Source organism: Bubalus bubalis, chromosome 4 (assembly GCF_019923935.1).
Source record: "Bubalus bubalis isolate 160015118507 breed Murrah chromosome 4, NDDB_SH_1, whole genome shotgun sequence".
In the NCBI taxonomy this organism is placed as follows: Eukaryota; Metazoa; Chordata; class Mammalia; order Artiodactyla; family Bovidae; genus Bubalus; species Bubalus bubalis.
In genome coordinates this window covers 5,573,166-5,599,877 of record NC_059160.1, presented here as the reverse complement: position 1 = coordinate 5,599,877, position 26,712 = coordinate 5,573,166, and the positions used below count along the sequence as shown (strand labels likewise).

Genomic DNA, 26,712 nt, shown 5'->3' with positions numbered 1-26,712 from the left:
GGTCTGGAGAATTCCATGGACTCAAAGAGTCAGACATGACTGAGCTTTGACTCAAAGCTTTTCACTTTGAGACTTTGAGTGTGGCTCAGAGTCAGCCTTTGAGACGAGATCAGGGGTATACAGGGTGGTATGGCCGTAGGCAGAGTTTTAAAACACAATTCTCCAATGCTCCAAAATTGACTGGGTTCATTCCAAGAATACTGAATACTTACTTTATGCTGCGCCCTGTTTCAGATGCTTGGGACAGGGCAGAGAATAAAAAGGACACAGGTAACTGCCCGAGTAGCAGGTCCACCTCAGGGAGGAGGGCAGGGCTGCAGGGGGCTGGGGGAGAGAACCAGGCTGGAGCTGATGCAAACCAGAATGTTAGGGAAGAGCTGTGGCAGCCAGGGGCTGGGGTGGGGTGGGGGGCAGGGTGAGGGCAGAGGCGGGGGTGGGTCAGGCTATAGGCTGGGGTCAGATTAAGCAATCCTACCCCAGGGAATCCGTTCCATGGAGATGAAAGCATCAGTACATAGAGATACATAAAGAATGATCGTTTAAAGAGGGGAAAGAGAGAAAAAGAAATGAATGCCCATCAAAAAGGGAAGGGTTGCTGTTCAACTTGCAGTTCTTTGCTTCCACTGAGAACAAACAGAAAGCCAGACAAAAGACAGCAAAACATCTGTCTGACATACAGACAGCTGCTGAGACAACAAGGGCTCAAAGGGACACAAGTCGGAGTGAAGGGGGAGCCTCAGAACTCGGAAGAGAAGGAGATTACGGACCCATTCTGGGAGCAGGGCCAGGGTTCAGGATCGGGGCCGAAGGCCCAGGCAGGTGGTCACTACCAGCAGAGAGAGAGACTGCAAAGACCAGAATCAGAGGCTTCACTTCTCAGCTTCCTGGTGAGAAGGGGAAACAGAAAACGGACCCTGATACTGTCAGTGTTCCCCTCGAGGCACTTGCTGAATTCAGAAGCCATGGGTGGGGATTGACAGAAGGCTAAGGAATCAAAGCAGAAAGCCTCAGAAAAGCTGAAGGGATTTTTTTTTGGGGGGGTCACCTTTTTGAGTCCTGAGGAAACCAAGGTTAGACAGAGTTCAGGACTTCTCAGGGATGAGGACTCAAAGAGTAGCCCATTCTCTGAGTTAGAAGAGCTCCCCAGTGGCTCAGTAATAAAGAATCCACCTACTAAAGCAGGAGACACAGGAGAGGCAGGTTAAATCCCTGGGTCAGGAGGATCCCCTGGATAGGAAATGGCAACCCGCTCCAGTACTCTTGCCTGGAGACTTCCATGGACAGAGGAGCCTGGCGGGTTGCAGTCCCTGGGGTCGCAGGGGTCGGACACGGCTGGAGTGACAGCACGCAGGCATCAGTTCGGTTCAGTCGCTCGGTCGAGTCTGACTCCCCGCGACCCCATGGGCTGCAGCGCGCCAGGCCTCCCTGTCCATCACCAACTCCTGGAGCTTGCTCAGACTCATGTCCATCAAGACGATGAAGTCATCCAACCATCTCATCCTCTGTTGTCCCCTTCTCCTTCTGCCCTCGATCTTTCCCAGCATCAGGGTCTTTTCCAAGTAGTCAGTTTTTTTGCATCAGGTGGTCAAAGTATTGGAGTGTCAGCATCAATCTTTCCAATGAATATTCAGGACTGATTTCCTTTAGGATGGACTGGTTGGATCTCCTTGCAGTCCAAGGGACTCTCAAGAGTCTTCTCCAGCACCACAGTTCAAAAGCATCAATTCTTCTGTGCTCAGCTTTCCTTATAGTCCAGCTCTCATATCCATACATGACTACTGGAAAAACCATAGCTTTAACTAGATAGAACTTTGTTGGCAAAGTAAAGATGTCTCTGCTTTTTACTATGCTGTCAAGGTTGGTCATAGCTTTTCTTCCAAGGAGCAAGTGTCTTTTCATTTCATGGCTGCAATCACCATCTGCAGTGATTTTGGAGCCCCCCCAAAATTAAGTCTGTCACTGTTTCTATTGTTTTCCCACCTACTTGCCATGAAGTGATGGGACCAGATGCCATGATCTTGATTTTCTTAATGTTGAGTTTTAAGCCAATTTTTTCACTCTCCTCTTTCACTTTCATCAAGGGGCTCTTTAGTTCTTCTTTACTTTCTGCCATAAGGGTGATATCATCTGCATATCTGAGGTTATTGATATAATCTTGATTCCAGCTTGTGCTTCATCCAGCCCGGCATTGCGCATAATGTACGCTGCATATAAGTTAAATAAGCAGGGTGACAATATACAGTCTTGATGTACTCCTTTCCCAATTTGGAACCAGTCTGTTGTTCCATGTACAGTTCTGACTGTTGCTTCTTGACCTGCACACAGATTTCTCAGGAGGCAGGTCAGGTGGTCTGGTATTACCACCTCTTGAAGAATTTTCCACAGTTTATTGTGATCCACACAATCAAAGGCTTTGGCATAATCAATAAAGCAGAAGTAGATGTTTTTCTGGAACTCTCTTGCTTTTTCAATGATCCAACGGATGTTGGCAATTTGATCTCTGGTTCCTCTGCCTTTTTTAAAAAATCTTTGAAGACTACACGCTAGAAGGGAGTTTTTTTGGCTGGGTGGTTGGCTTTGTTGTTGGAGTGTTCACACGCCGCAGGGCAACTAAGCCTGTGTACCACAAGCACTAAGGCCCGTGTGCCCCGGAGCCCATGCTCCACACGAGAGAAGCCCCCACAGTGAGAAGCCCAAGCACCGCAACTAGAGAAAGCCCATGCACAGCAGGGAAGAGCCATTCTAGCTAAACATAATACCAATAAATTAATTGAAAAAATTAGTCCAGGCACAAGCATACAAAAATAGAAGATGGAAAGAAACAGCAAGGGTAAACATGCAGATACATATGATATCTTATTTACCATAAAAATAGCATCCCATGGGATTCAGCATTGAGGTAAAATTTAAATGCATGACAATAGTAACATAAAAGATAGGAAGGGGTGAATGAAATTATGTTTATATCTAGCATTGCTAGAGAAGTGGTAAAAATAACAGCATATTTAAGTACATACAATAAGACAAGGATTCATATCAAATCTCTCAGGCAGCCTTTAAAGCCTGACAGAAGAACATACACACCAGTAGGCTGATAGAGGGGAAAACGGAATGGTAGAAATAGTTAAATAATCTAAAAGAAGGTAAGATAGGAAAGCAAAGAATACATGGAACAGTTGGGTCAAACAGAAAAAAAAATAGTAAGATGATATTCATAGATATAAAATCAACTCTGTGTGCTTATGTGCTCAGTCATGTCCAACTCTCTGTGACCCCATGAACTGTACCCACCAGGCTTCTCTGTCCATGGGGTTTCCCAGGCAAGAATACTGGAGTGGGTTGCTAGTTCCTTCTCCAGTAAAATCAACTCTGTCAGTAATTAAATGTAAAATGAAGTGCCTACTGCAAGAACAAGACTAAGGCTGTCACAGTCTGTTTTTTAAAATATCAGCTATATGCTGTCCATGTGAGACAATTTAAATATAAGCACCCAGGAAATTTGAAGTAAAAGGATAGGAAAAAATATGCTATGCTAACATGAATCAAAAGAAAGCTGAAGTAACTGTATTATTATCCGTCTAAAATAGACTTGAAGGCAAGTAGCATCACTCTGTATCAAGAGAGTCATGTCATAATGATAAAGAAGACAATTCACAGGAAGCTTCAGTAATTCTGAGTCTATGTGTACCCAAAAATTTAGCTTCAAAGTGAACAAGGCAACAATCAACAGAACTAAAAAGGATCTCACTAGAGAAATCCACAATCAGTTGGGAGACCTCAACACATTTCTCTCAACAGCTAATGGGATAAGCAGGCAAAAAATTGATAAGGAGACAAAAGGTCTGAAAAACACAATTAATAAAATCAACGTAGTTGACCTACTTAGAAAACTAAAGGTCCGTGATGGAGTACACATCGTTTTCAAGTGTTTCTGGGACATTTACCAAAATTGTCTCTATACTGGGTCATAATCCAAGCCTCAGAATATTTAGAAGGATCAGTTGACGTGATTTAGACTTTAAAATCACACCCTTTGATAGCTCAGCTGTTAGAGCAGAGGACTATCTGTTCAATGCATGTAGACTTTAAAATCTATTCTCTGATCACAATGGAATCAATTTTAAAATCAATAATAAGAGATAAACTAGAAAATATCAACTGTGTGGAAATTAAACAGTAAACAATTGGAGAAAAGAAGAAATCACAACAGATATTACAAAACATGTTGAACCAAATGACAATGAAAACACAGTATTCCGAAACCTGTACCACGTGGCTAAGACCGCACCTAGAGGACAATGGATAGCCATCAGTTCATACATTGGAGAGATAAAGCCTGGAAAGCAATGATCTAATGTTCTATCTCAAGACATTAGAAAAAGAAAAGCAAATTAAAACCCTAGCAGGTGGAAGGAAGAAAATAATGGAGATAACAGCAGAAATAAAGAAATATAAAACAAATTATACAAGAGAAAAAAAAACAAGTCAAATAAAGTTGTTACTTCGAAAGGAGAAAACTGACAGATCTCAACTTCTGCATTTGGGTAGGATGAAGCAATTCACAGCAAGCAAATATTCCCAATGAAAACAATTAGAAAAAATCGAGTAAAAATAACAAAAAGGCATCAGAAAGCTGCAAAAGCCATGAGGTTTCAAGGGACCAAAATCCCAAGGTGGAAAGGACTCACCTTTCAGTGTCAAGGGCTTCCCTGATAGCTCAGCTGGTAAAGAATCTGCCCGCAATGCGGGAGACCTGGGTTTGATCTCTGAGTTGGGAAGATCCCCTGGAGAAGGGAAAGGCTACCCACTGCAGTATTCTTGGGCTTCCCTTGTGGCTCAGCTGGTAAAGAATCTGCCCGCATGCAGGAGACCTGGGTTTGATCTCTGGGTTGGGAAGATCCCCTGGAGAAGGCAAAGGCTACCCACACCAGTATTCAGAGGCGGACAGGACTTAGCGACTTTCACCTTCACCCTTTCAGTGTCAAACTGAGGGTAGGCAATTGCATTTCCCCTGGGAACAGCTGACACCTCTGGGAGTGGACTTTGGACTGAGAAATAGGTTTGGGCCAGACGGAGAGCCACTCCAGCAGAGCGTTGACTAGTGACGCGGTGCTGGAGTGGTGAAGTTGGAGGGGGCAGGCTCAGAGCATGTCTGGCTCCCCCTTCCGGACACGTGCTGATCTCTGGAACGGGCCAGGGCTGGGCTCTAATGACCTGAATTGAAAACTTAAAAAAGGACGATCCAAGTCTCCACACTTAGGAGACAAAGGCCCAACAGGGAGGAAGACCCTGAGAACACAGAGGAAAAAACAAAGCCCTAGAGGTGCGGTCCATTGACACTGCAGATATTTTCTGCAGCTGCCCGGCCCTGGAGGAACTGGCCAATTTGGGCATGGCCAGATGCCGAGAGGCTCTAGGTTTGGCATCTGTCAAGAGAATTATTGCTGGAAGATAGAGAAATAAATATAGACTTTTGATGGGTGTGTGGAGCTTGGAGCAACAAAACTGAAGATGTGAGGGACCTCGAACACACAACTGGTTCACCTCCTTGAAACATGTGTAAGATTAGGAAGTGGTAAGGAACAGCCAAGAGATGCTCAAGGGTGTTTGTGGGGCTTGGTTTAACCAGGGTCCCTGTCCCTAGATGGAGAAAACTGTGTGGGATTAGGAATTGGTAGCAGTGAGTGGGGTGGGTGCCCGTTCCCCAGATATGTGAGTGTGACCAGCACCCAAAGGGCTTAAAGTACTCTGCTAGGAGGAAGTGAGGAAGCTCACCTCCTGCTAAGCAAGGTGAGATATCCTTGCCTTCAGGAAGGTGCAGAAGTAAAGGGCCAAGGCTGCTAAGAATCTGGGACACTGGGCTGGGCTGTTACAGACTCTGGCTTCCCTAATCCACGTCTTGGGGGCTCTGTGTGTGTTGGCTGATGAGCTCTGCAGCCTGTGTCTGTTGCCGGGTCCTCTGCTGGGACTCCAGAAATGGGACTAAGAATAACAGCGTGCTGAACAATGTTCAGTGTATTTACTGAGGATGAAGAATAACAATTTCCCATTAGGAACAGCCAATTACAGGGAACCAGAATTGTAAAGCTGCCCTCAAATTCCTGATGGATGGAATAGCTCAATTAGTCTAATTACTCAATTAGACTAATCTTGACTTATGTGTCCTTGGGTGTTTAGTCACTTTATGTTCCCCGTGGGTTACTAGTCCCAAGCAATGAAGATTCTGCTTTATCCATGCTTCCCATGTGGCTTAGTCCTATTCCAAGGGTGGAACAGGCACCCTCACAACGTTTACCGAGAGAAAGGATGGCAGAGACTGTTGTATTTGCCTGCCTAATGTGTATTCTCTCCTTCTCCCATAGGAGCAGGACCTTGCTTTTTCTGGAGGTAGTAATGTACCCAGCCAAAGAGTGTGCATGTAAGTGGAAGCTTATGATACATTATAACAAAATGTTAAGTTTGAAGAGCTTCCAAAAAATCCCTTTAAGAAAGAAAGACTTCTCTGGCTCAAGCCTTTGCCCTTTGCTTTTTCCTTTCTTTATGCCTGAAACACATGTGTGATAGCTGGTGCTCCAGCAGCTATCTTGTATACATGAGGATAAGACCAGAAGAGTAAGAAGCTAGAAGCAACCTGGCTTTCTGAAGACAATGTAGAGCGGCTGCACTGACCCTATGGCAACAACCTTGGACTCCTCTGTTACAGGAGAAAAATAGCCACTTTAAAAATTTAAGCTACTGTTTTGGGGGTTTGCTGCTAATTCAGCAAATGAAGGATAGGGAAAGGGGGAAAATGTATCCAGAGAAGGAATATAAAGATTCTAGATCATCCTAAAATTCAAAAATGGTTTTCTGCAACATTACAAGTTCTTGACTCATTATTTAAATAAATTGGCACATTTAAAAACACATGGAAGTCACAGGATTTGTGGTGCAGAGGCCAGAGCAACGAAGCAGAAGAGGGGGTTTTCCTGAGAGAAAGAATATGTGTCATAGGGTTGTTGTGAACAATGATTTAATGGATGATGCAAAATACACAGACCAGGCTAGTACAATTCCAGAAAGAACAGTCCTTTTCCCTCCCACAGTGGAAAGTGCATACTTGACCATGAAAAACACACTGCGTTCATGAAAACCCCAGTAGCTCTGCCTCTATCAGGGCTCTCAACTCAGTGTGGGGTCCCTGGTTATCTTACACTAACCAGAAACTCTGATATCTCCAACACTCAAGACAGAAAAGGGGGAAAGTTCAATTACCAGTTAACAGATAAGAGTTTGCATAACAGACAAAAGCCGCCTGACCCGGGACGTGAAGACAGTAACAGTCTCAGTGACGACCGTGCAGGGACCCAGTGACCTGCCAGCCTCCACCTGGCTCTCGATTCTGTTCTCATGGGTCTCTTCTCAGAGGACCTGTAGAACCCATCATCTCCTGCCTCTAACCATAGGGAAGGTGATGGCTGCTAAGAATAAATAGGACTTCTAATTTAGAGTGTAAGGTATTCAGTTCAGTTCAGTCACTCGGTCGTGTCCGACGCTTTGTGACCCCATGGACTGCAGCATGCCAGGCTTCCCTGTCCATCACCAACTCCTGGAGGTTGTTCAGACTCACGCCCATTGTATCAGTGATGCCATCCAACCATCTCATCCTCTGTCGTCCCCTTCTCCTCCTGCCTTCCATCTTTCCCAGCATCAGGGTCTTTTCCAGTGAGTCAGTTCTTTGCATCAGGTGGCCAAAGTATTGGAGTTTCAGCTTCAGCATCAGTCCTTCCAATGAATATTCAGGACTGATCTCCTTTAGGATGGACTGGTTGGATCTCCTTGCTGTCCAAGGGACTCTCAAGAGTCTTCTCCAACACCACAGTTCAAAAGCATCAATTCTTTGGCACTCAGCTTTCTTTATGTTCTAAACTCTCACATCCGTACGTGACTACTGGAAAAACCATACCTTTGACTAGATGGAACCTTTGTCGGCAAAGTAATGTCTCTGCTTTTGAATATGCTGTCTAGGTTGGTGACAGCTTTTCTTCCAAGGAGCAAGCGTCTTTTAATTTCATGGCTGCAGTCACCATCTGTAGTGATTTTTACAAGTGATGGCTTGCAAGGTATTGAAGCCAATGGTGAAGCGCTGCCTGTGTTCAAAGGATGAACAAGTACATGGACACAGAACTGGGCAAGTGGGTATATAGGACTTAGAGCTTCACTCCCAACGCCCCGGGCTTGAAACTCTGCAGCCACTGCCCTACTAACGGGTAAGACAGAGATCCGGGGAAGAGAGGGCAAGAACACTGCCTCCCCACAACCAGACTGGTAGGAAGCAGTGAAGGGCGTTCTTATTAAAAGTACTGTCCTTACCACAAAACTCTGAGGCCAGGTCCAAGCTCAAAGCTGCCATCGGTTGTACCCAGCTAGCCTGTATGGGCTTCCCTGGTGGCTCAGAAGGTAAAGAATCTGTCTGCAATGTGGGAAACCCAGGTTCAATGCCGAATCAAGAAGATCCCCTGGAGAAGGGAATAGCTACCCACTCCTGTGTTCTTGCCTGGAAAATCCCATGGACAGAGGACCCTGGAGGGCCCCAGTCCATGGGGCCGCAAAGACTCGGACATGACTGAGTTAATAAGCACACACACACACACAGCCTGTATGACACCCACCAAGCCAGTATCACTCCCAGCAAGGGTCTGAGGTTGATACAGACTGGCATGGATTCAAATTCGAGTGTCTGAATGGCTTACCAGCTGAACCACGCCGAGCCATGATCTTAAGTCCTAAGCTTTGGTCTCCTCATCTGTGAAGTGGGTATAATGTGATCTATATCTCATGGGGCTCATGTGACAGTTACAAATAATGCTTGTAAAGCAACACCCCCAGTGCCTGCACACTGGCAGAGTCAGTAAGTGCTCAGTCAGTGTAGCGATACCATCACTATTCTAGCAATGGTTAGCATTATCATCATGGTTATTATCATTGCTATTATTCCCATTACAGAATTAGTCATCATTAACACTTAAAGCTCTCTGCAGAGTTGGTTTCAAAGGTTTCCTTGCCACTGAAGTTGGGTATTCCCAAACCTTTAACATCTGGATGCCTTGCGTTATGTCCAATCTAAATTCTGGTTTCTTTCTACAGTATAAGCCCATGACTTTCCCAGCTCTGACTTCACCAGTGGTAGAATCAGTCTCATCGGTAAATAATTTAACAATGAAAATTTACATTTACATAATGCTTTGAGGTTACCAGCCTCCAGAGTTGAAATCTGGGTCCCCAGCAGATGGTTGAAAGTCACCCCATGATTATTGATCTTCAAGTTAAACGGCTGGTCACGACAGGAGGTTTTCAAAGGTTAAACCCAACAAGTCACTAGGAGGGAAGCCAGTAGAATACTTCCCTAATTGTGTTCGCCGTGAACCGGTTGTTAAGTCTCCTGAAACAACAGGCTTCTCTCCCTGCATCTCCATCCTCTGGTGTTTTCCGTTTTCTTCCGCACCCCCTGCCGCCCACTGGCGTGTCCCCAGGAAGCCAGCAACCAGGGAGGGGAGAAACATGCCGGTGCCACCGGGAAGCAAGAGCAGAGCTGCAGCTGCCCCTCTGCTTGGCCGGAAAGCAGAGACGGGCAGGGGGCAGAGAAGGGGGCCAGGGTGGGTTCGCCAGGTGGAGAGGGGAAACAGCCTCATGTTTAGGAATCCCAACTGGCTTCTGAAGCGCCTGCTTGCCTCACTCCACAGGTGGTGGCCCTTCAGGCTCCCCTGGGGATTCTAGTTAACTCTTCAGGTTCACCTGTTCATCCAGCAAATGTCCTCTGGGCCCTACTGCATGCCAAGTACTGGGATACATCCCTGTCCAAAAGAGATAAAAATGTCTACCTTTGGAGCATGTGTTTTTACTGGAGGAAGATAAACAGGCAGAATAAATGAAGCAGGGGCTTTCCTGTAGGCCTGGTGGTTGAGAACCCACCTGCCAACACAGGGGACCTAGGTTGGATCCCTGGTCCACGAAGATCCTACACGCCATGGCCATGCAGCAACTAAGCCTGAGCGCCACAACAAGTGATCCTGTGCTCTGCAGCCTGCAAGCTGCAACTGTTGGAGTCCATGCAGCCTAAAGGCTGTGCTCCACAACAAGAGAAGCCAACGCAGTGAGAAGCCCATGCTCCGAAACTGGAGAGCAGCTACTTGCTATAATTAGAGAAAAGCCTGCACAGCAACGAAGACCCAGCACAAACAAAAATATGTCCATCAGCAGATGAATAGATAAGAAAGCTGTGGTACATATACACAATGGAGTATTACTCAGCCATTAAAAAGAATACATTTGAATCAGTTCTAATGAGGTGGATGAAACTGGAGCCTATTATACAGAGTGAAGTAAGCCAGAAAGAAAAACACCAATACAGTATACTAATGCATATATATGGAATTTAGAAAGATGGTAACAATAACCCTGTGTACGAGACAGCAAAAGAGACACTGATGTATAGAACAGTCTTATGGACTCTGTGAGAGAGGGAGACGGTGGGAAGATTTGGGAGAATGGCATTGAAACATGTAAAATATCATGTATGAAACGAGTTGCCAGTCCAGGTTCGATGCACGATACTGGATGCTTGGGGCTGGTGCACTGGGATGACCCAGAGGGATGGAATGGGGAGGGAGGAGGGAGGAGGGTTCAGGATGGGGAACACATGTATACCTGTGGAGGATTCATTTTGATATTTGGCAAAACTAATACAATTATGTAAAGTTAAAAAAAAAAAAAAAAAAAGAATCAGAGTCAAACACAAAGAGGTCCCATTTGCCAGGTGATTCGGGGTGGAACCCGGGACCAGGCCCTGGGATTGTTCCATGATTCCTGCCCATTTACCCACCGAAGCTGCTCTTGTCAGTCGGCAATGGCTGGTTACCAGTTCCTGGCCCCCCCAGCCAGAACTCGAGGAACCATCCTTGACTCTTTCCTCTCCCTTACCCTTTAGCCCCATGTCTCCTCACTAGGCCCCTTAGGCTCACAAACATAGATCCTCCACTTCTGTGTCTCTTGCTTGGGGAAGGGGAGGTCTGGACTGTTTCCACAGCCATCTAATCTCTTCCCCCCTCCCCCCACTAGCTGGCCCCCTCCTCCACCCACCCTCCACACTGCTGCCGATGAGAAGATTGGAAATGAGATTCGGACAGAGCCCATTTCAGCACTTGGCATGGGGGCAGGCACTAGATAAACTGCAGCTGCTAATATGATTATTTCTCTTATTGGAAATATATTTCACTGACTTCTTCTGAAGGTGTCCACACGGACACTACTACATATTAGAGGCAAGGTTTCCCTTAAAAATAGCTGCAGATGATGAACTAGGGGGATCATAATAGGAATTTTAAGCAATCGTTCAAATTCATTCCTGAGAAGTCTGTGCAGAACCCTTCAAAGTGAGTTCTTTTTGGCATGAACCTTACCAGTTCCCATAAGCACATGCAAATCAGCACTCTGAGCTTCCCATTTTCTCTGCCAGTTTTTTCCCCCCACTTTCTTGAGGCACAAACCGCAGCTCTGTTATCACAGCATCCCGGGAACCCCTCGCTGGCAGGGCTGGGGCGGGGGGCTGAGCAGCCCCGCCCCGCCCCCCCACCACCCCACCTCACACACGGAGCCGGGTCCTTGGTGGATGGCCAAGGAAAGCACCGATGAACCCTTTGTTTTGAAAGGTTATCTATCAAAACCCAGCCGCATTCACATCAGAAGCATATTCTGAAGAAAGTTGCCAAGGACATTTTTGGCCAGAAGAATCCTTTTACATTGTCGGAAGATGCCTAGAAATGAATCCGTTTTGCCCTGGAATAAACCCTGACTGAAAAAAACTTAATGCTTGTGCCTTTAGAGCCTGGTAGCAAGCACAGCAAGACAACTGAACTTCCTTCAGGAAAGGAAGAAGCGCAGAGAAACCTTGCTCTCCTACCTTCTTGAAGTCATGTGTGTGAATTTTGCCATTAGGCTCCTTGGTGAAGTCAAGAAATCGTTTTCTGAATGCTGGGTCCTGCTGCCGTATACAGCTTTTGAGCTTTTCAATGACTTCATCCTTGGTCATGTTCCTGGTCATGGCACCTTGGCTCTCAGCGGGCGTGGCTCTAAAATCGCAAGCAGGCACAGGTGCAGCAGCGCGCTTTCTGTAAGCCAGCAGCCCCCAACCTTTCTTGGCACCATGGACGGGTTTTGTGGAGGACAGTTTTCCATGGAATGGGGGAGGGATGCTTTGGGGGTGATTTAAGCTCACTGCACTTATTGTGCGCTTCACTTCTATTGTTATTACATCAGCTCCACCTCAGATCACCAGGCATGAGGTCCCGGAGGTTGGGGACCCCTGCTACAGACCTCACCTGCCTATGGTTCAACCCAGGACATGGGGGTTTTCCATCCCCTTCTCACAAACGAGCAGACAGACGCTGAGGTCAAGGAAGGGACTTGGGGACTTCTACACACCCGTGGCTTGTAGCTTCAGAGCCAGGCCAGCACTCTGTCTCACTGTGTCAGGTAAAGCTCCCCCTCTGCAGCCGAGGTCCCAGCACAAGGCATCAGGCCCGGGTGGGGAGCTTTGGGGCAGGGGCTGGCGTCACCCCTGAGGTTTTCAGCTGTACTTTGAGCTGGCTGAATCTGGCGTGTGAGTGGGAAGACATGGCTGAGAAAGGATACTTTAGTGAACTGGGAAAATGCAAAGTCAGAGCCTGCTACACAGCCTTAAATTAAACAGGCTGTTTCGTGGTCCCCAGATCAAAGATCATCAGACAGCCATGGGAAGGAAGGGATGTCCACAATTAATCCAAGTGGATTCGCAAAATCAATTTAATTTATATAATACAGATCTTATGCAGTGTGCTCTGTGTCTGAGTGTGACAATCTACGTGTCTTTGAAGGATAATTATTCTCCAGCCCTCCTGCAGTCTCCTAGACCTCGTTTTGATAGCCATGAGATGGTCCTGAGAATGGACTTCGACCCCCTCACCTGCTGCTTCTGTCGGCTCTAAGAGCTCTCCAGGAATGCCCACGTTTGATGAAATGTTAAGTTGCCAGTACTTCTTTCACTGCTTTTTTTGGGAGGCAGACGTAGCTCTTCATAGAATCTTTTACCTTTCTCTTAAAATACCATCTTTCTACTTATCTATAAAGCAGCTACTATTAAAGTGCCCAGATATTCAAATTTCATCACCTTAGCATTAAAATATTCCCATTGCTCTACAGTTGAGAATTTTTTAAAGGGGATATGACAAAGTGAAGTCGGCCGATTAGTTCTACATTTTACCTTTCCTTATGGATTTATTACAAGCTATAGAACAAGCAAGTTACAATAATATCTTTTCATTAGACTAAACCTATATTTTTCAAAATGAAGGGCGAGAATATTCATCAGTCTGACTTTTAATGGATTTACTAAGTATGTTTTACTGTTACGATTCAATCTGGCAATCAGTTAAGTAATTCTATCATTCATGTTAGAAAATGTTAACCAGTGTTATGAGTATATTTTGCAATAAATATTATACAGCAGTAAGGAAGCTACAACTCTGGAAAAAAGTAAGTGTGACTGCAGGGAGGTCATAGTTGAGTGGCAGATGGGTTCTTTGGGAGCCAAATGTCCTGGGTCCTTCCCCCAGGGTGTCCACTAAGTTTGTAAATAACCTGAGCGCGCAAAGTCGCTTTCATTTGTGTCCAACTCTCTGAGACCCTATGGACTGTAGCCCGCCAGCTCCTCTGTGCACGGGATTCCATTGGAGTGGGCTGCCATTTCCTTCTCCAGGGTATCGTCCTGACCCAGGCAGGGGGGTTCTCCACCACTAGCGCCACCTGGGAAGCCCAAATAATGTGAGGCCAGTCCCCAGACCTCCTCTCAGGCCTCAGTGCTTTCAATCCTAGGGTTAATAAGTCAGAGCAGCACAGTCCTAAGATCTCTGCTTGCTCTAAAACGCCCTGACTCTAATCACTGCATTCATCGTTTGCCATCTTTCTTATTTAAATCCCAAAATACTTAAAATACTCATTTTGGTCAACAAATATTTACTGTCTACCTTGCAGTAGAATTCCATGGACAGAAGAGACTGGCGTGGTCCAGTGGACTACTGTGCACGGGGTTGCAAAGAGTCAGACACAACTGAGCAACTAACATATCCCGCAGTAGGCACCATGGTTTTAATACATGCTTTTGTTTTGTTTTACCTCTCAGAATGGTCTGGCAGCATCTGCTCCTCTTTTTGAAGATGTTCGTTTAACAGTTGACCCTTTGGCACGGAAACTGGAGAGACAGTGGGCGGGCGATTAATTCCTAGGCATGCCAAAAGTTTCTTGTAAAGGATTCTTCCTGAAGCAATATCCTGAAACTTACTGCAGAGTCTGAATTTTAAAAATAATTAGAACACGCCCATTAGAACAGCTGAAATAAGACGGAGCCTACCAAGTGTCGGCAAGGAGGTGAGTGGCTACAGGTCTCCTCCATGGCTGGTGGAGTGCGAGGTGGTGCTCCCACTTTGGAAGACAGTGGGGCAACCAAATGTATACTCATCAGAGGATCCAGTTATCCCACCCATAGGCACGTGGCCGGAAGAAATAAAAACGTATGTCTGCACAAAGACTTGTATAATACCTGTGGCTTTCATTGTAAGAGCAAAAACTAGGAACAAACCAAATGCCCATCCATAGATGAGTGGATCCACAAGGCTGGGGAGGCCATAAAACAGAAGTCTACTCCGCAATGAACAAGAACCAACTGTGGATACACAGAACAGCGCGAGTGAGCTGCACAGACATTATGCTTGGTGAATAAAACCTGGCATCTTGTAGGCTTGCATTTACAGAGAATCCTAGAAAATGCCAAGTCATCTGCAGTGACATGGTGCCAGGTGGGTGGAAGAGAGGGATTGCAAAGGGCACAAGGAAGCTTTAAGGACGATGAAAAAGTTTAGTGTCTGGATTGACAGCTTGTGATGGGTTCACAGAGATGTATACACTTGATGGATTTCTTCCAATTTATTATTTAAACATGGGTTAGTTTGAGACTCCCCAGGTGGTCCAGTGGTTAAGACTCCATGCTCCCAATGCAGAGCAAGCCCACCTCACGGAGCTGCAAGAGGCTGGGGAAGTGCTCGTTCTGAAAGGAGGGAACAGATCATCTGAAAACCCGGACACAACAGAGAGCTCAGCATCAGCCTCGCTGAGCTGGGACCTGAAGGAATGGCCTCAGCAAATGAGAGCTCCCCGTGCGCTTGGCCCTGGGTGGCAGGCTTTGTGTCTATCACCTCATTTGGTCCTCACCACAGCTCTCATCTCAGCACTTGCCCAAGTTCACAGCTTGTTCAGGGCCAAGCTGGGATTTGAACCCAGGCCTTCTGGCTACAGAGCCCGAGTTCCAGAGGGACTTGAGGATCCTGAGGGGCCGGGAAGCCACATTCTGTTAAAGCAGCTGGTGTTTTCCTAATGGCAAGAGGACACCCGAGTGCTTCAAGCAAGGTTTTAATGTGATCATCTCTATAGGACTTCCTTGGTAGCTCAGATGGTAAAGCATCTGCCCCTGCAATGCGGGAGACCGGGTTCGATCCCTGGGTTGGGAAGATCCCCTGGAGAAGGAAATGGAAACCCACTCCAGTACTCTTGCCTGGAAAATCCCATGGACAGAGGAGCCTCATAGGTGACAGTCCATGGTGTCACAAAGAGTCGGACATGACTGAGCGACTTCACTTTGTAGTTTAGACAAAGACTGGTTACATAATGGAGAAGGGATAGAAAGGCTTCCATCTCAAAAATCCAGGTGCCTGCATGATCAACCCACTAAAGTTCACTCATTCATTCATTCATTCATTTCCTCGCCCTGTCCATGGGCCGGGCACTCTTCCACTCCTAGGTACTGGGGCTTCAGCCGGAAGAGACCAAGTCTCCACGTTTTACGTCCTTGGTGGGTGGCACAGGTAATAAACATAAACAAATGACAGGAGCCATGAAAAGTGGAGCTGGGTGACAGGTGGGGAGTAACTGGGAGGTGGGGTCAGGGGAAGGTGGAGAAGGGGGCGAATGGAGTGACCTGCCACTCTGGGTGGTGAGATGTCTACCAATCTCCTTTCCAAGTTAACATGTCTAAAATGAAACTTCTGATTTCTACCCCCAGAAACTGTTCCCCTCAGCCTCCCCCAGCTCAGATGACAATCCTGAGTCCCCAGGTGCTTGAGCCAGAAGCTTGGGTTCATCCTCACTTCCTGCCCACCCCACCCCAACCCACACCCCTGGCTGTTCAGCCAGTGGTTTTCCAAACACACCCTGAACCTCCACATGTATTCATGGTACGTATTTCTAGAAGAACCACAGCGACAAAGTGGGCAGGGGGTGGTTCTTATCACACCAAAGTCAAAAAGTGAAAGTGTCAGTCACTCAGTCGTGTCTAACTCTTTGCAACCCCATAGAATGGGGCCTGCCAGACTCCTCTGTCCATGGGATTCTCCAAGTAAGAATTCTGCAGTGGGCAGCCGTTCCCTTCTCCAGGGATCTTTCCCACCCAGGGATCAAACCCAGGTCTCCCACATTGCAGACAGATTCTTTATCATCTGAGCCACCATCTCTTTCCAAAGAGGCTTTGTCATTTACATACCCACCAGCACACATGCGAGAACCACCTTCTCCTCCTTTCTGCTCTGTCTTTCCACGTGTTTGCAAATTTGCATTTCTTTTACTTCAAGTGGTATCAAACATAACTCATATTTTTTTCTATTTATTAACCTACATTTTAACAAAGGCAATAGCAAGCCTTCTGCTCAGAGCCTTTGGCAGACAGAGACATCTCATTAGGATTTAATCATACTGTTTTCATGAAAGGCAGACTTAGTGTAACCTCTTTATAGCGAGTGATGCTGTTTTAACATGTAAGAAAAGCCTTTTTTTAAAAAATTAATATACTTCAGAAAAAGAGGAGTTGATATAAAGAAAATGAAGTGTACTCAGGTAGAACATGAATGCCGTTGGGCGACACCCTCCTTTTAGGGACAAGTAAATGGAGACCTCAAGAGGTTCCCCTCTGTTGGCCCTTGGAAGCTGCTGCAAACGTTTAACAACTCCCAAGCCTCCTATTCCACCTGCAACCTCCCCCCTCAGCAACTGATCTCGCCTCCCCCTATGCTGAGAAGTCTGGAGAGGCGACTCCTAGGTCAGCATTCCCCTTAACCCCTCTTCCCTCCCTGGCTCCATCTGCTTTTCCTCTGCAGATGCTGGCTGCAGTCTCCGGCTTTTTCCAGCCCACAGGTACACAGAGCCTGTCTGTGAAGCCAGCTGACTCCCTTCCTGACCCTCCCCTCTCTACTCCACATGCATCCCGCGGACCTGCTGGGTCTCCCCCCACTCAACTGCTCACCCCATTTGCTTCCTTTGTGACCTCTGACCTCGCTGGTCCCCTGCCCCCTTAGCCTCGGGCACCCCCATCCGGTCCCATCATCCCAACCTTCTCGGCCTCCTCTGCTGTGGGACCAGCCGGGGCCCTGGTTGCCTGGTGGTGGCCTCAGGTCCTGCCCGAGGGCCGCTCACCTCAGCCAGCTGGTCCACCGTGGACCCCAGACAAACGCTTGTCGAACAAACAAACGAGCAAGCGGTAGGTGTGAGGACGCTGGGATCTCCTCCCAGCCGGGACGCCCCTCTGAGGCCCACCTCTTTCTGCAGCCCTTTTTCTGGCGCTTTCACCCCCGACTGGCCAACTCCATCTGCTCCCTCAGTGGCCCTGTCTCTCCCACCTGGCGGCTCGAGCAGCCCCTGGCATCCCCGGAGACCCCTCTGCCCTGGGCCTTCAGCCTTCCTGTCCAGAGTCAGCGGGGGGTTCCTCTGCTGCCCAGACCAGCCCAGAGCAGCCGGCCCCACAGTCCTTTGCCCCTCCTTCTTCCGGCCCCTTCCTTCCCCTTTGCCCCCCTTACACCCATTCCCCTCCCTGGAACCAGAGCCGTGTTTACAGAGCACAGACCTGGCGTGGCAACTCGCCCCCTCTAGACCCTCTCGCGGCCTCCGGTTGCCCCTCCGGTCCGCTTCTCGGCTGTGGGCCGCATGGCAGAGGCGACAGGGACTCGGTGCACCCGTACCCTGCAGGCCCGCGGACCGGGGCAGGGGCATTTTCAGAGCCCTCTGTCCTGGCAGCTCTCAGACCTTGTGGAGGACCCTGCCTACTTGATGACTCCGGTCCCCTAGGCAGGGTGCCCGTCCTTCTCGCCTGCCCTTCCTGCCCCGTGCCGCGGGCCCCTGCCACTCTCCCCATGTATCCTGCCCACCTGTCCTGCGGGAGCGTCCCCTGCTGCCCCACGTCCTGCAAGGCTCTTCCCTGTCTTCTCCGGGTTCCAGCCTCCCGTCCCTGGGAAGCTGCTCGCCTTCCGTGCCCTGGCCCCACCCTCCGGGCTTCCAGAACGGTGTGTACATGGTACTCTGGTGCTCGCACGCCACGCTGGGCGCTTCTGCATCTCTTTTCCCCGTGTTAGACATCCCCGCAGCCCCTCCCCCCGACCACCGCCAGTAAATGAAGGGATTTCTGTAAACCTATTAAAGAAAGCTGAGCATCGAAGAAGTGATGCTTTTGAACTGTGGTGTTGGAGAAGACTCTTGAGAGCCCCCTGGACTGCAAGGAGGTCCAACCAGTCCATCCTAAAGGAGATCAGTCCTGAGTGTTCTTTGGAAGGACTGATGTTGAAGCTGAAACTCCAATACTTTGGCCACCTGATGCAAAGAGCTGACTCATTGGAAAAGACCCTGATGCTGGGAGGGATTGAGGACAGGAGGAGAAGGGGACGACAGAGGATGAAATGGTTGGATGGCATCACTGACACAATGGACATGGGTTTGGGTGGACTCTGGGAGTTGGTGATGGACAGGGAGGCCTGGCGTGCTGCAGTTCATGGGGTCGCAGAGTTGGACACGACTGAGCGACTGAACTGAACTGAACTGATTGATATAACAGGGGCTTCTCTGGTGGCTCAGATGGTAAAGCGTCTGCCTGCAATGCAGGAGACCCAGATTCAATCCCTGGGTCGGGAAGATCCTCTGGAGAAGGAAATGGCAACCCACTCCAGTACTCTTGCTTGGAAAATTCCATGGATGGAGGAGCCTGGTGGGGTCGCAAATAGTTGGACACGACTGAGCAACTTCACTTTTTTTTATTGATATAACAGGATGGCCAGATGCAGGAGACTCATGCAACACTCACTGAGTGGCAGACCAAGTGGAAGAACAACTGAACCACCTGGCCAGTCCTGGGCTCCTCTCCCTCTCTCCCTCTCCCTCACTCTCCCTCTCTCTCTCTCTCTCTCTCTCTCTCTCTCTCTCTCCCCCTCTTCCCTGGGACTGAGCACACAGCACAGTCACAAGCCAGCCCTGCAGACACGGACATCCACGTGGCCTCCGCCTCCGCCCGCTGCCCAGCCCAGGCCCTCGCCCCTCCCTGAGCTCCTCCAGAACAGCCTCTGGACTTGCTGTCACCTGCTTCTCCCCTTTGCTTTGTTTCTTCCTGCCCCCCCCCCCAAGCAAACAGATCTTCCTCCAAGAGTTTTGTAAACTGGATGGATGCAAACAGCTGGCCCAGCACACCAAGCTCTCAAAAGCCCCTCCTGATGGGGAAAGCCTTGCTCCCACTTCTTATAAGCCACGGGGAAAAGGGGCTATGAGTGTTCACAGAAAGGAGACTTGAGAGGCCAACAATTGGTTCACTTTAAACCAATGTAATATGAAGCAAAGTAAAAAAATAAGACTTTTAACATCCCATTTGGAAGGGCTGACAGAGCATCCTTGTGATGCACTGAATCTCCTCCTACAGGATCTCCTAGATCGCTGCCCACACCCTGGGGATTTCCTCCTACAGGACTCTCCCAGATCGCTGCCCACACCCTGGGGATTTCCTCCTATAGGGATCTCCCAGATCACTGCCCACACCCTGGGGATTTCCTCCAACAGGGATCTCCCAGATCACTGCCCACACCCTGGGGATTTCCTCCAACAGGGATCTCCCAGATCGCTGCCCACACCCTGGGGATTTCCTCCTACAGGACTCTCCCAGATCACTGCCCACACCCTGGGGATTTCCTCCTACAGGAATCTCCCAGATCGCTGCCCACACCCTGGGGATTTCCTCCTACAGGACTCTCCCAGATCGCTGCCCACACCCTGGGGATTTCCTCCAACAGGGATCTCCCAGATCGCTGCCCACACCCTGGGGATTTCCTCCTACAGGACTCTCCCAGATCGCTGCCCACACCCTGGGGATTTCCTCCTACAGGACTCTCCCAGATCGCTGCCCACACCCTGGGGATTTCCTCCTACAGGAATCTCCCAGATCGCTGCCCACACCCTGGGGAACACTGGCCGCCTGTTTCTGAGGGTGGCCTGTGGAAGGCGCCATCCCGCCTGAGTCCCGCTCCAGCCTGCAGGTTGTCAAGGTCATCTGCAGTGAGGGAACACTGCAGGGGGCAGCCCCTCCACCTGCAAGGTGGAACAGACGCCAGGAAGGACCCATGGAGCCTTCAGGACACCCTTCTTTTCTTTCTCTAATATCCCTGTCCCCTCCAGCTTCGGCTCAGCTACCACAAAGTAAGTTTTAAACTAAAATGAACTATAAATCATATATATAAACTATAAATCAGGCTACCATTTATGGGCTGGTTGGTCACAGCCAGACGCCCCAGGAGGTAAACAGTATGAAGAGTAAGACCACAGGAGTCATGGCGACCAGGATGGGACCCAGGCGCCAGGGCTCACTCCCGTGTGTCTCCAAGGACTCACTGAACTTCTTCAGGCCTCCATCTCCTTACTCAGGAAAAGGAGGTGTAACGCAACCTTACGCACTTGTGGCGAGGACTCATCATATAGTATATGTGCCAGGTTCTCAACCAGCGTTCAAGGCTTCGTTAGCACAGGCTCAATAACTAGAAGCTATTGCCAGCCCTATCTACTAACATGGCAGAAAACACGTAGAAAAAGGCTTAGAATTATCAAACAGACTTTAAGGAAAATGTGACATGAACTAATTCTGTTACCTGAAAACTTACTTTACTAAATGTTCAGTTGTTAAAAATGGGCAGAATACACGCATGATTTTCTTGAAATTATTTCGCCCAATGAGTCCTGTGTCTCCGAGGTCATATGACCGCAGCATATTACAGAAAGCTGACAGATTCTTAGCAATCGAGTCATGAATAATTTCTTCCACCTACCAGGAAACAAAATGATATTTACCAAGTTGCATGTTTGTAACCTGGGGTCGGAGGTAGCACCCTGGGGCCACACAGGGAAGCGCTACTTACTGAATCCCAAGCCAGGAAGAGAGGCATCTTGGTGTCTTTATAGGCAGGTATTTTGTGCAGCTGATTGGGAAACAGAAAATGTGTATAAATACAAGTCTCTCATAAAGGCAGTGGGAGCTTAGGAGGCAGACGGACTCTGGGCTCTCAGTTCTGTCCCTGACTCACCAAGAGTTTAGGCCTTGAGCAGGTGTGTCTGCCCACCAGCCCCCGCCTGGAAATGAGGACAACAACATTCAACTTGTGCTTATTTTAAAAAGTACAACAAACGTGAAAAAAATCCATCACCTAGAAAGTAAATAATGAACACCTAGATTATAACAATGGGGAATACTCTGTATCTTTTAATATTACATAGCAGAATTTTTACTGACACTAATCCTTGGAAGAAAAGTTATGACCAACCTAGATAGCATATTAAAAAGCAGAGACATTACTTTGCCAACAAAGGTCCGTCTAGTCAAGGCTATGGTTTTTCCAGTGGTCATGTATGGATGTGAGAGTTGGACTGTGAAGAAAGCTGAGCGCCGAAGGATTGATGCTTTTGAACTGTGGTGTTGGAGAAGACTCTTGAGAGTCCCTTGGACTGCAAGGAGATCCAACCAGTCCATCCTAAAGGAGATCAGCCCTGGGTGTTCTTTGGAAGGACTGATGCTAAAGCTGAAACTCCAGTACTTTGGCCACCTCATGCGAAGAGTTGACTCATTGGAAAAGACTGTGATGCTGGGAGGAATTGGGGGCAAGAGGAAAAGGGGACTACAGAGGATAAGATGGCTGGATGGCATCACCGACTCGATGGACGTGGGTTTGGGTGAACTCCGGGAGTTGGTGATGGACAGGGAAGCCTGGCGTGCTGCGATTCATGGGGTCACAGAGAGTTGGACACGACTGAGTGACTGAACTGAACTGAAGGGTTAACAATATGTTAACTGATGATAAATTTAAAAGTCACTAATTACATATCTCATTTTAAAATAAAATAGATATCATATATGAAAAAAATATATATATACATATGTCCAGCTCATCAAATTGTATACTGTATATTAAATTGTGTACTTTTATATATCAATTATATGTCAATGAAGCTGCAAAAAGTAGTGTGTGTGTGTATAAAGGTATAAAGGTTTGGAAGAACACGCAAGAGTGAGTAAAAACGTAACACAATTCCTCCATGTGAGAATTAGCGGTGATCTTAATTTTCTCTATCTGCACATCTCTGGGTTCCAATGTTTCTAATCCATTTGTTTATGTTAACATTCACTCAGCACACTGCTTTGTGAGGGCGCCTAGCACTGGACTATGCTTGAGGGTGCCACTGGCGGTGAAAACCGAGGAGTCCCCGCCTTCCGAGAGGCACGACAGCGTCATGATACAAATGTGACCCCGTGGCTGGAACAGGCGTGTGAGGCTGACGACTGCAGGTTGGCTTCATCAGAGGGCTCCGGGGGATCGCTGGGAAGGCTGAGACCTACTGAAGGGCCCTGGATGAGGGAGTGGGAAGGGGATCCTGGCAGGAGTTGCGATGCTGAGGTTGGTGGAGGGAGCCGGGGGAGGCCGAGGACCAGAAGATGGCGAGGAGACCCCGTGAGAGGTGGCCAGGCTGGACCACAAGGCACTCCGTCAACCACGCTGGGACATTCTGCTTTATCTACGAGGCTACAGTCGTTAGAGGACTGCAAGCCCGGAGGCGGACAGGGTCTGATCTAGAGCAGGCCTTGACCACGATGCTGGCCACGTGGAAAGCACACTCTCACATGTCTACAGTTTTGTTTTTAAAGAAAAAAATTGGATTTGATTAAAAAAGAAAGAAGAAAAAGGATGGCTACATGCAGTCAATCCTAAAAGAAATCATCCCTGAATATTCATTGGAAGGACTGATGCTACAGCTGAAGTCCCAATAATTTGACCACCTGATGGGAAGAGCCAACTCACTGGAAAAGACCCAAATGCTGGGAAAGATTGAGGACAGGAGGAGAAGGGGGCAACAGAGGACGAGATGGTTGCATGGCATCACTAACTGAATGGACATGAGTTTGAGCAAGCTTCAGGAGATGGTAAGGGACAGGGAAGCCTGGCGTGCTACAGTCCATGGGGTCAAAAAGACTCATACATGACTGAGCAACTGAACAACAAAAATGTGCAGAGATGTGGTGATGGGCAGAGGCGATGATGCACAAAAGCTGCCACAGTCTGCGTCCCACCGGGGAACTCTGGAGAAGCTGCAGTTCTCTGTTTCTGCAGGTGAAAGGACTCTGGGACTCACTTCTGAAAAGCTCAAGAAGGACCCAGTGACGTGGGTTAGGATGTGCACAAGGTGGGCTTCCCAGGCGGCACTAGTAGTAAAGACCCCGCCTGCCAGTGCAGGAGATGTAAGAGATGTGGGTTCAATCTCTGGGTCAGGAAGATCCTCTGGAGGAGGGCATGGCAACCCACTCCAGTGTTCCTGCCTGGAGAATCCCATGGGCAGAGGAGGCTGGTGGTCACAGGAGTCCATGGGTTCCCAAAGAGTCAGACACAACTGAAGCAACTTACCATGAATGCACACAAACCATAATATTTAAACCAAAAGCTAACCTGTACCTGGTAAAAAGAAATCTTTAACAAACATTTCAATGAGACTCTGCTAATGTCCATGGCATGCATTATCTGAAACTAATACGATTTTTTCAAAGTCCTTAAAATTTTAAAATGCTAAATAGCTATTAAAGTTAGCTTTAATAGAAGGATTTAATAGAAGCATTAATAATAACAAAAGTATCAACTTTTCAACCAAAAGAAATAAATACCAAAAGTGTTTGCCACTAGAGGCAATAAGCAGTTGTTTTGTTTTATTTCAAATGCATTCATGCTAAGTCGCTTCAGTCAAGTCTGACTCTCTGTGACCCCATAGACTGTAGTTCGCCAGGCTCCTCTGTCCATGGGATGCTCCAGGCAAGAATACTGGAATAGGTTGCCTTGCCCTCCTCCAGGGGGATCTTCCCGACCCAGGGATTGAAACTGCATCTCTTACATCTCCCGCATGGGCAGGCAGGTTCTAGCAGCGCTATCGAAATGCTGTGAAAAGGAGTTATATCTGGTGTATCAAGTGCTGCCATTCAAGGAAAGGTTTTTGGAAATGTCAAAGTTCATCCTTCAGTGAGATTTAGAAAAGTGAAAGTTGCTCAGTTGTGTCTGACTCTCTGCGACCCCATGGACTGTAGCCCACGGAATTCTCCAGGCCAGAATACTGGAGTGGGTAGCCTTTCCCTTCTTCAAGGGATCTTCCCAACCCAGGGATTGAATCCAGGTTTAGAAACTAAAAGTTAAAATCAAACAGCTTTTAAACACAACTCTTACTTAAAATTAAAATTAACTCTGGTGGAAAATGTGCATTCAGCTATTTAAACCATATCTCACCTGCATCTCTTATTTCACGAACAACACTTAAGTTTCCTACCGTAAACAGAAAAGCAAACGTGAAGTTGTGGCAAAACTCACCTTGGGGCTGTCTTCAATTAGCTCAGTCAACCTGCTGGCGTTGACACATCCGGTGCACCCAGGGTCAAGTATTCGCATTAGTTCCCTGAATTCTGAATCACTTATTTTTACCACCATGCAATTTAGAATGCGTTGCAGTTCTTGCCCTGTTATCTGTCCGTCAGGTTTCTGAGCATGAAAATATTATAAGGAAATTTTTTAAAAGAAGAAAAAAAGGAAGGAAAAGCATGACATGTATTGGGCAGCACTTAATAAATCAAGATTTGGGGCCAAATAGAATTGTGATCTGAAATACGAAAACCTCAGCTGATGCTCAGTGTATAACCCACGTGCCAAGAGCAGTCGGGGGAGGGAATCTAGAACTTTGCCAGTGCCGTTGCTACGATGTTCTTCGTCAGGATGTGGCAACAAAGAGGCTGACCCTCTCCCCGGGACAGGCTGAATGCTCCTGGTCTCAGAAGCCAAACAGCTTTTCCTGCCCTAACCCACCTGAGGACCCTGCCGCTCAGCCACACCGGGCATAGCATTTCCTGGAAATTCAATTACAACTTGCCAATTTACTAAGAATGTTAATTATGCTTGTTTGCACTACCACCAACCTCGTCAATTACATAAATGGACAATTACTTAGCGAGAAAAATTTCAGCCACGCACCATAAAGAAAACATGTTATGAGCATAATACTGAGAGGCAAACTTCTTCTCCCAGAATAAAAAATTACCAATAAGTAAATTGAATATCAAAATTGAGAGAAACTATTTACTGGAAAGGCAGGGGAAATAAAGGACCCTATCTCTTCATAAAGAGATATTGTGAATATTAATGTGCTCAAAGACTAAGTGATGCAGCGGTGTATGAAAGACAACCGCAAACTTAGGGTCCAAAACGTGAAAAGGACAGGTTTTCTTGGAGAAAATTAAGTAATTTAGACGGTATGTTCAGGGTACTTTTTGGTGGGGGAGTGACCATTGTTTAATGTTCAAGTAGGAGTCGTCGACAACTAATATTTATGATTTTCAATAATCAACCATTCAGTTCAGTCGCTCAGTCATGTCCGACTCTTTGCGACCCCATGAATCGCAGCATGCCAGGCCTCCCTGTCCATCACCAACTCCCGGAGTTCACTCAAACTCATTCTCATTGAGTCGGTGATGCCATCCAGCCATCTCATCCTCTGTCGTCCCCTTCTCCTCCTGCCCCCAATCCCTCCCAGCATCAGAGTCTTTTCCAATGAGTCAACTCTTCACACGAGGTGGCCAAAGTACTGGAGTTTCAGCTTTAGCATCAGTCCTTCCAAAGAACACCCAGGGCTGATCTCCTTTAGGATGCACTGGTTCGATCACCTTGCAGTCCAAGGGACTCTCAAGAGTCTTCTCCAACACCACAGTTCAAAAGCATCAATTCTTCGGCGCTCAGCTTTCTTCACAGTCCAACTCTCACATCCATACATGACCACTGGAAAAACCATAGCCTTGACTAGACGGACCTTTGTTGGCAAAGTAATGTCTCTGCTTTTCAATATGCTGCCTAGGTTGGTCATAACTTTCCTTCCAAGGAGTAAACCTCTTTTAATTTCATGGCTGCAGTCACCATCTGCAGTGATTTTGGAGCCCCCAAAATAAAGTCTGACATTGTTTTCACTGTTTCCCCATCTATTTCCCATGAAGTGATGGGACCAGAAGCCATGATCTTAGTTTTCTGAATGTTGAGCTTAAGCCCACGTTTTCACTCTCCTCTTTCACTTTCATCAAGAGGCTTTTTAGTTCCTCTTCACTTTCTGCCATAATGGTGGTATCATCTGCATATCTGAGGTTATTGCTATTTCTCCCAGCAATCTTGATTCCAGCTTGTGCCTCTTCCAGCCCAGCATTTCTCATGATGTACTCTGCATAGAAGTTAAATAAGCAGGTGACAATATACAGCCTTGACATACTCCTTTTCCTATTTGGAACCAGTCTGTTGT

The 26,712-nt window shown here is 47.6% G+C and overlaps 1 protein-coding gene across 3 annotated transcripts in view; it reads right to left on the bottom strand.

The window, feature by feature from the left end:
- Window positions 1–26,712, bottom strand: part of EFCAB6 (EF-hand calcium binding domain 6) — a 259,814-nt gene that overhangs the window by 110,249 nt on the left and 122,853 nt on the right. For all 3 annotated transcript variants that reach the window (XM_025282724.3, XM_025282725.3, XM_025282726.3), the window contains 5 exons: window positions 24,750–24,917; window positions 21,273–21,332; window positions 21,018–21,178; window positions 14,188–14,361; window positions 11,939–12,107 (listed from right to left, as the gene is read on the bottom strand). In XM_025282724.3, the coding sequence (XP_025138509.3) occupies window positions 11,939–12,107; window positions 14,188–14,361; window positions 21,018–21,178; window positions 21,273–21,332; window positions 24,750–24,917 (732 nt within the window). The remainder of the gene's footprint in view (window positions 1–11,938; window positions 12,108–14,187; window positions 14,362–21,017; window positions 21,179–21,272; window positions 21,333–24,749; window positions 24,918–26,712) is intronic.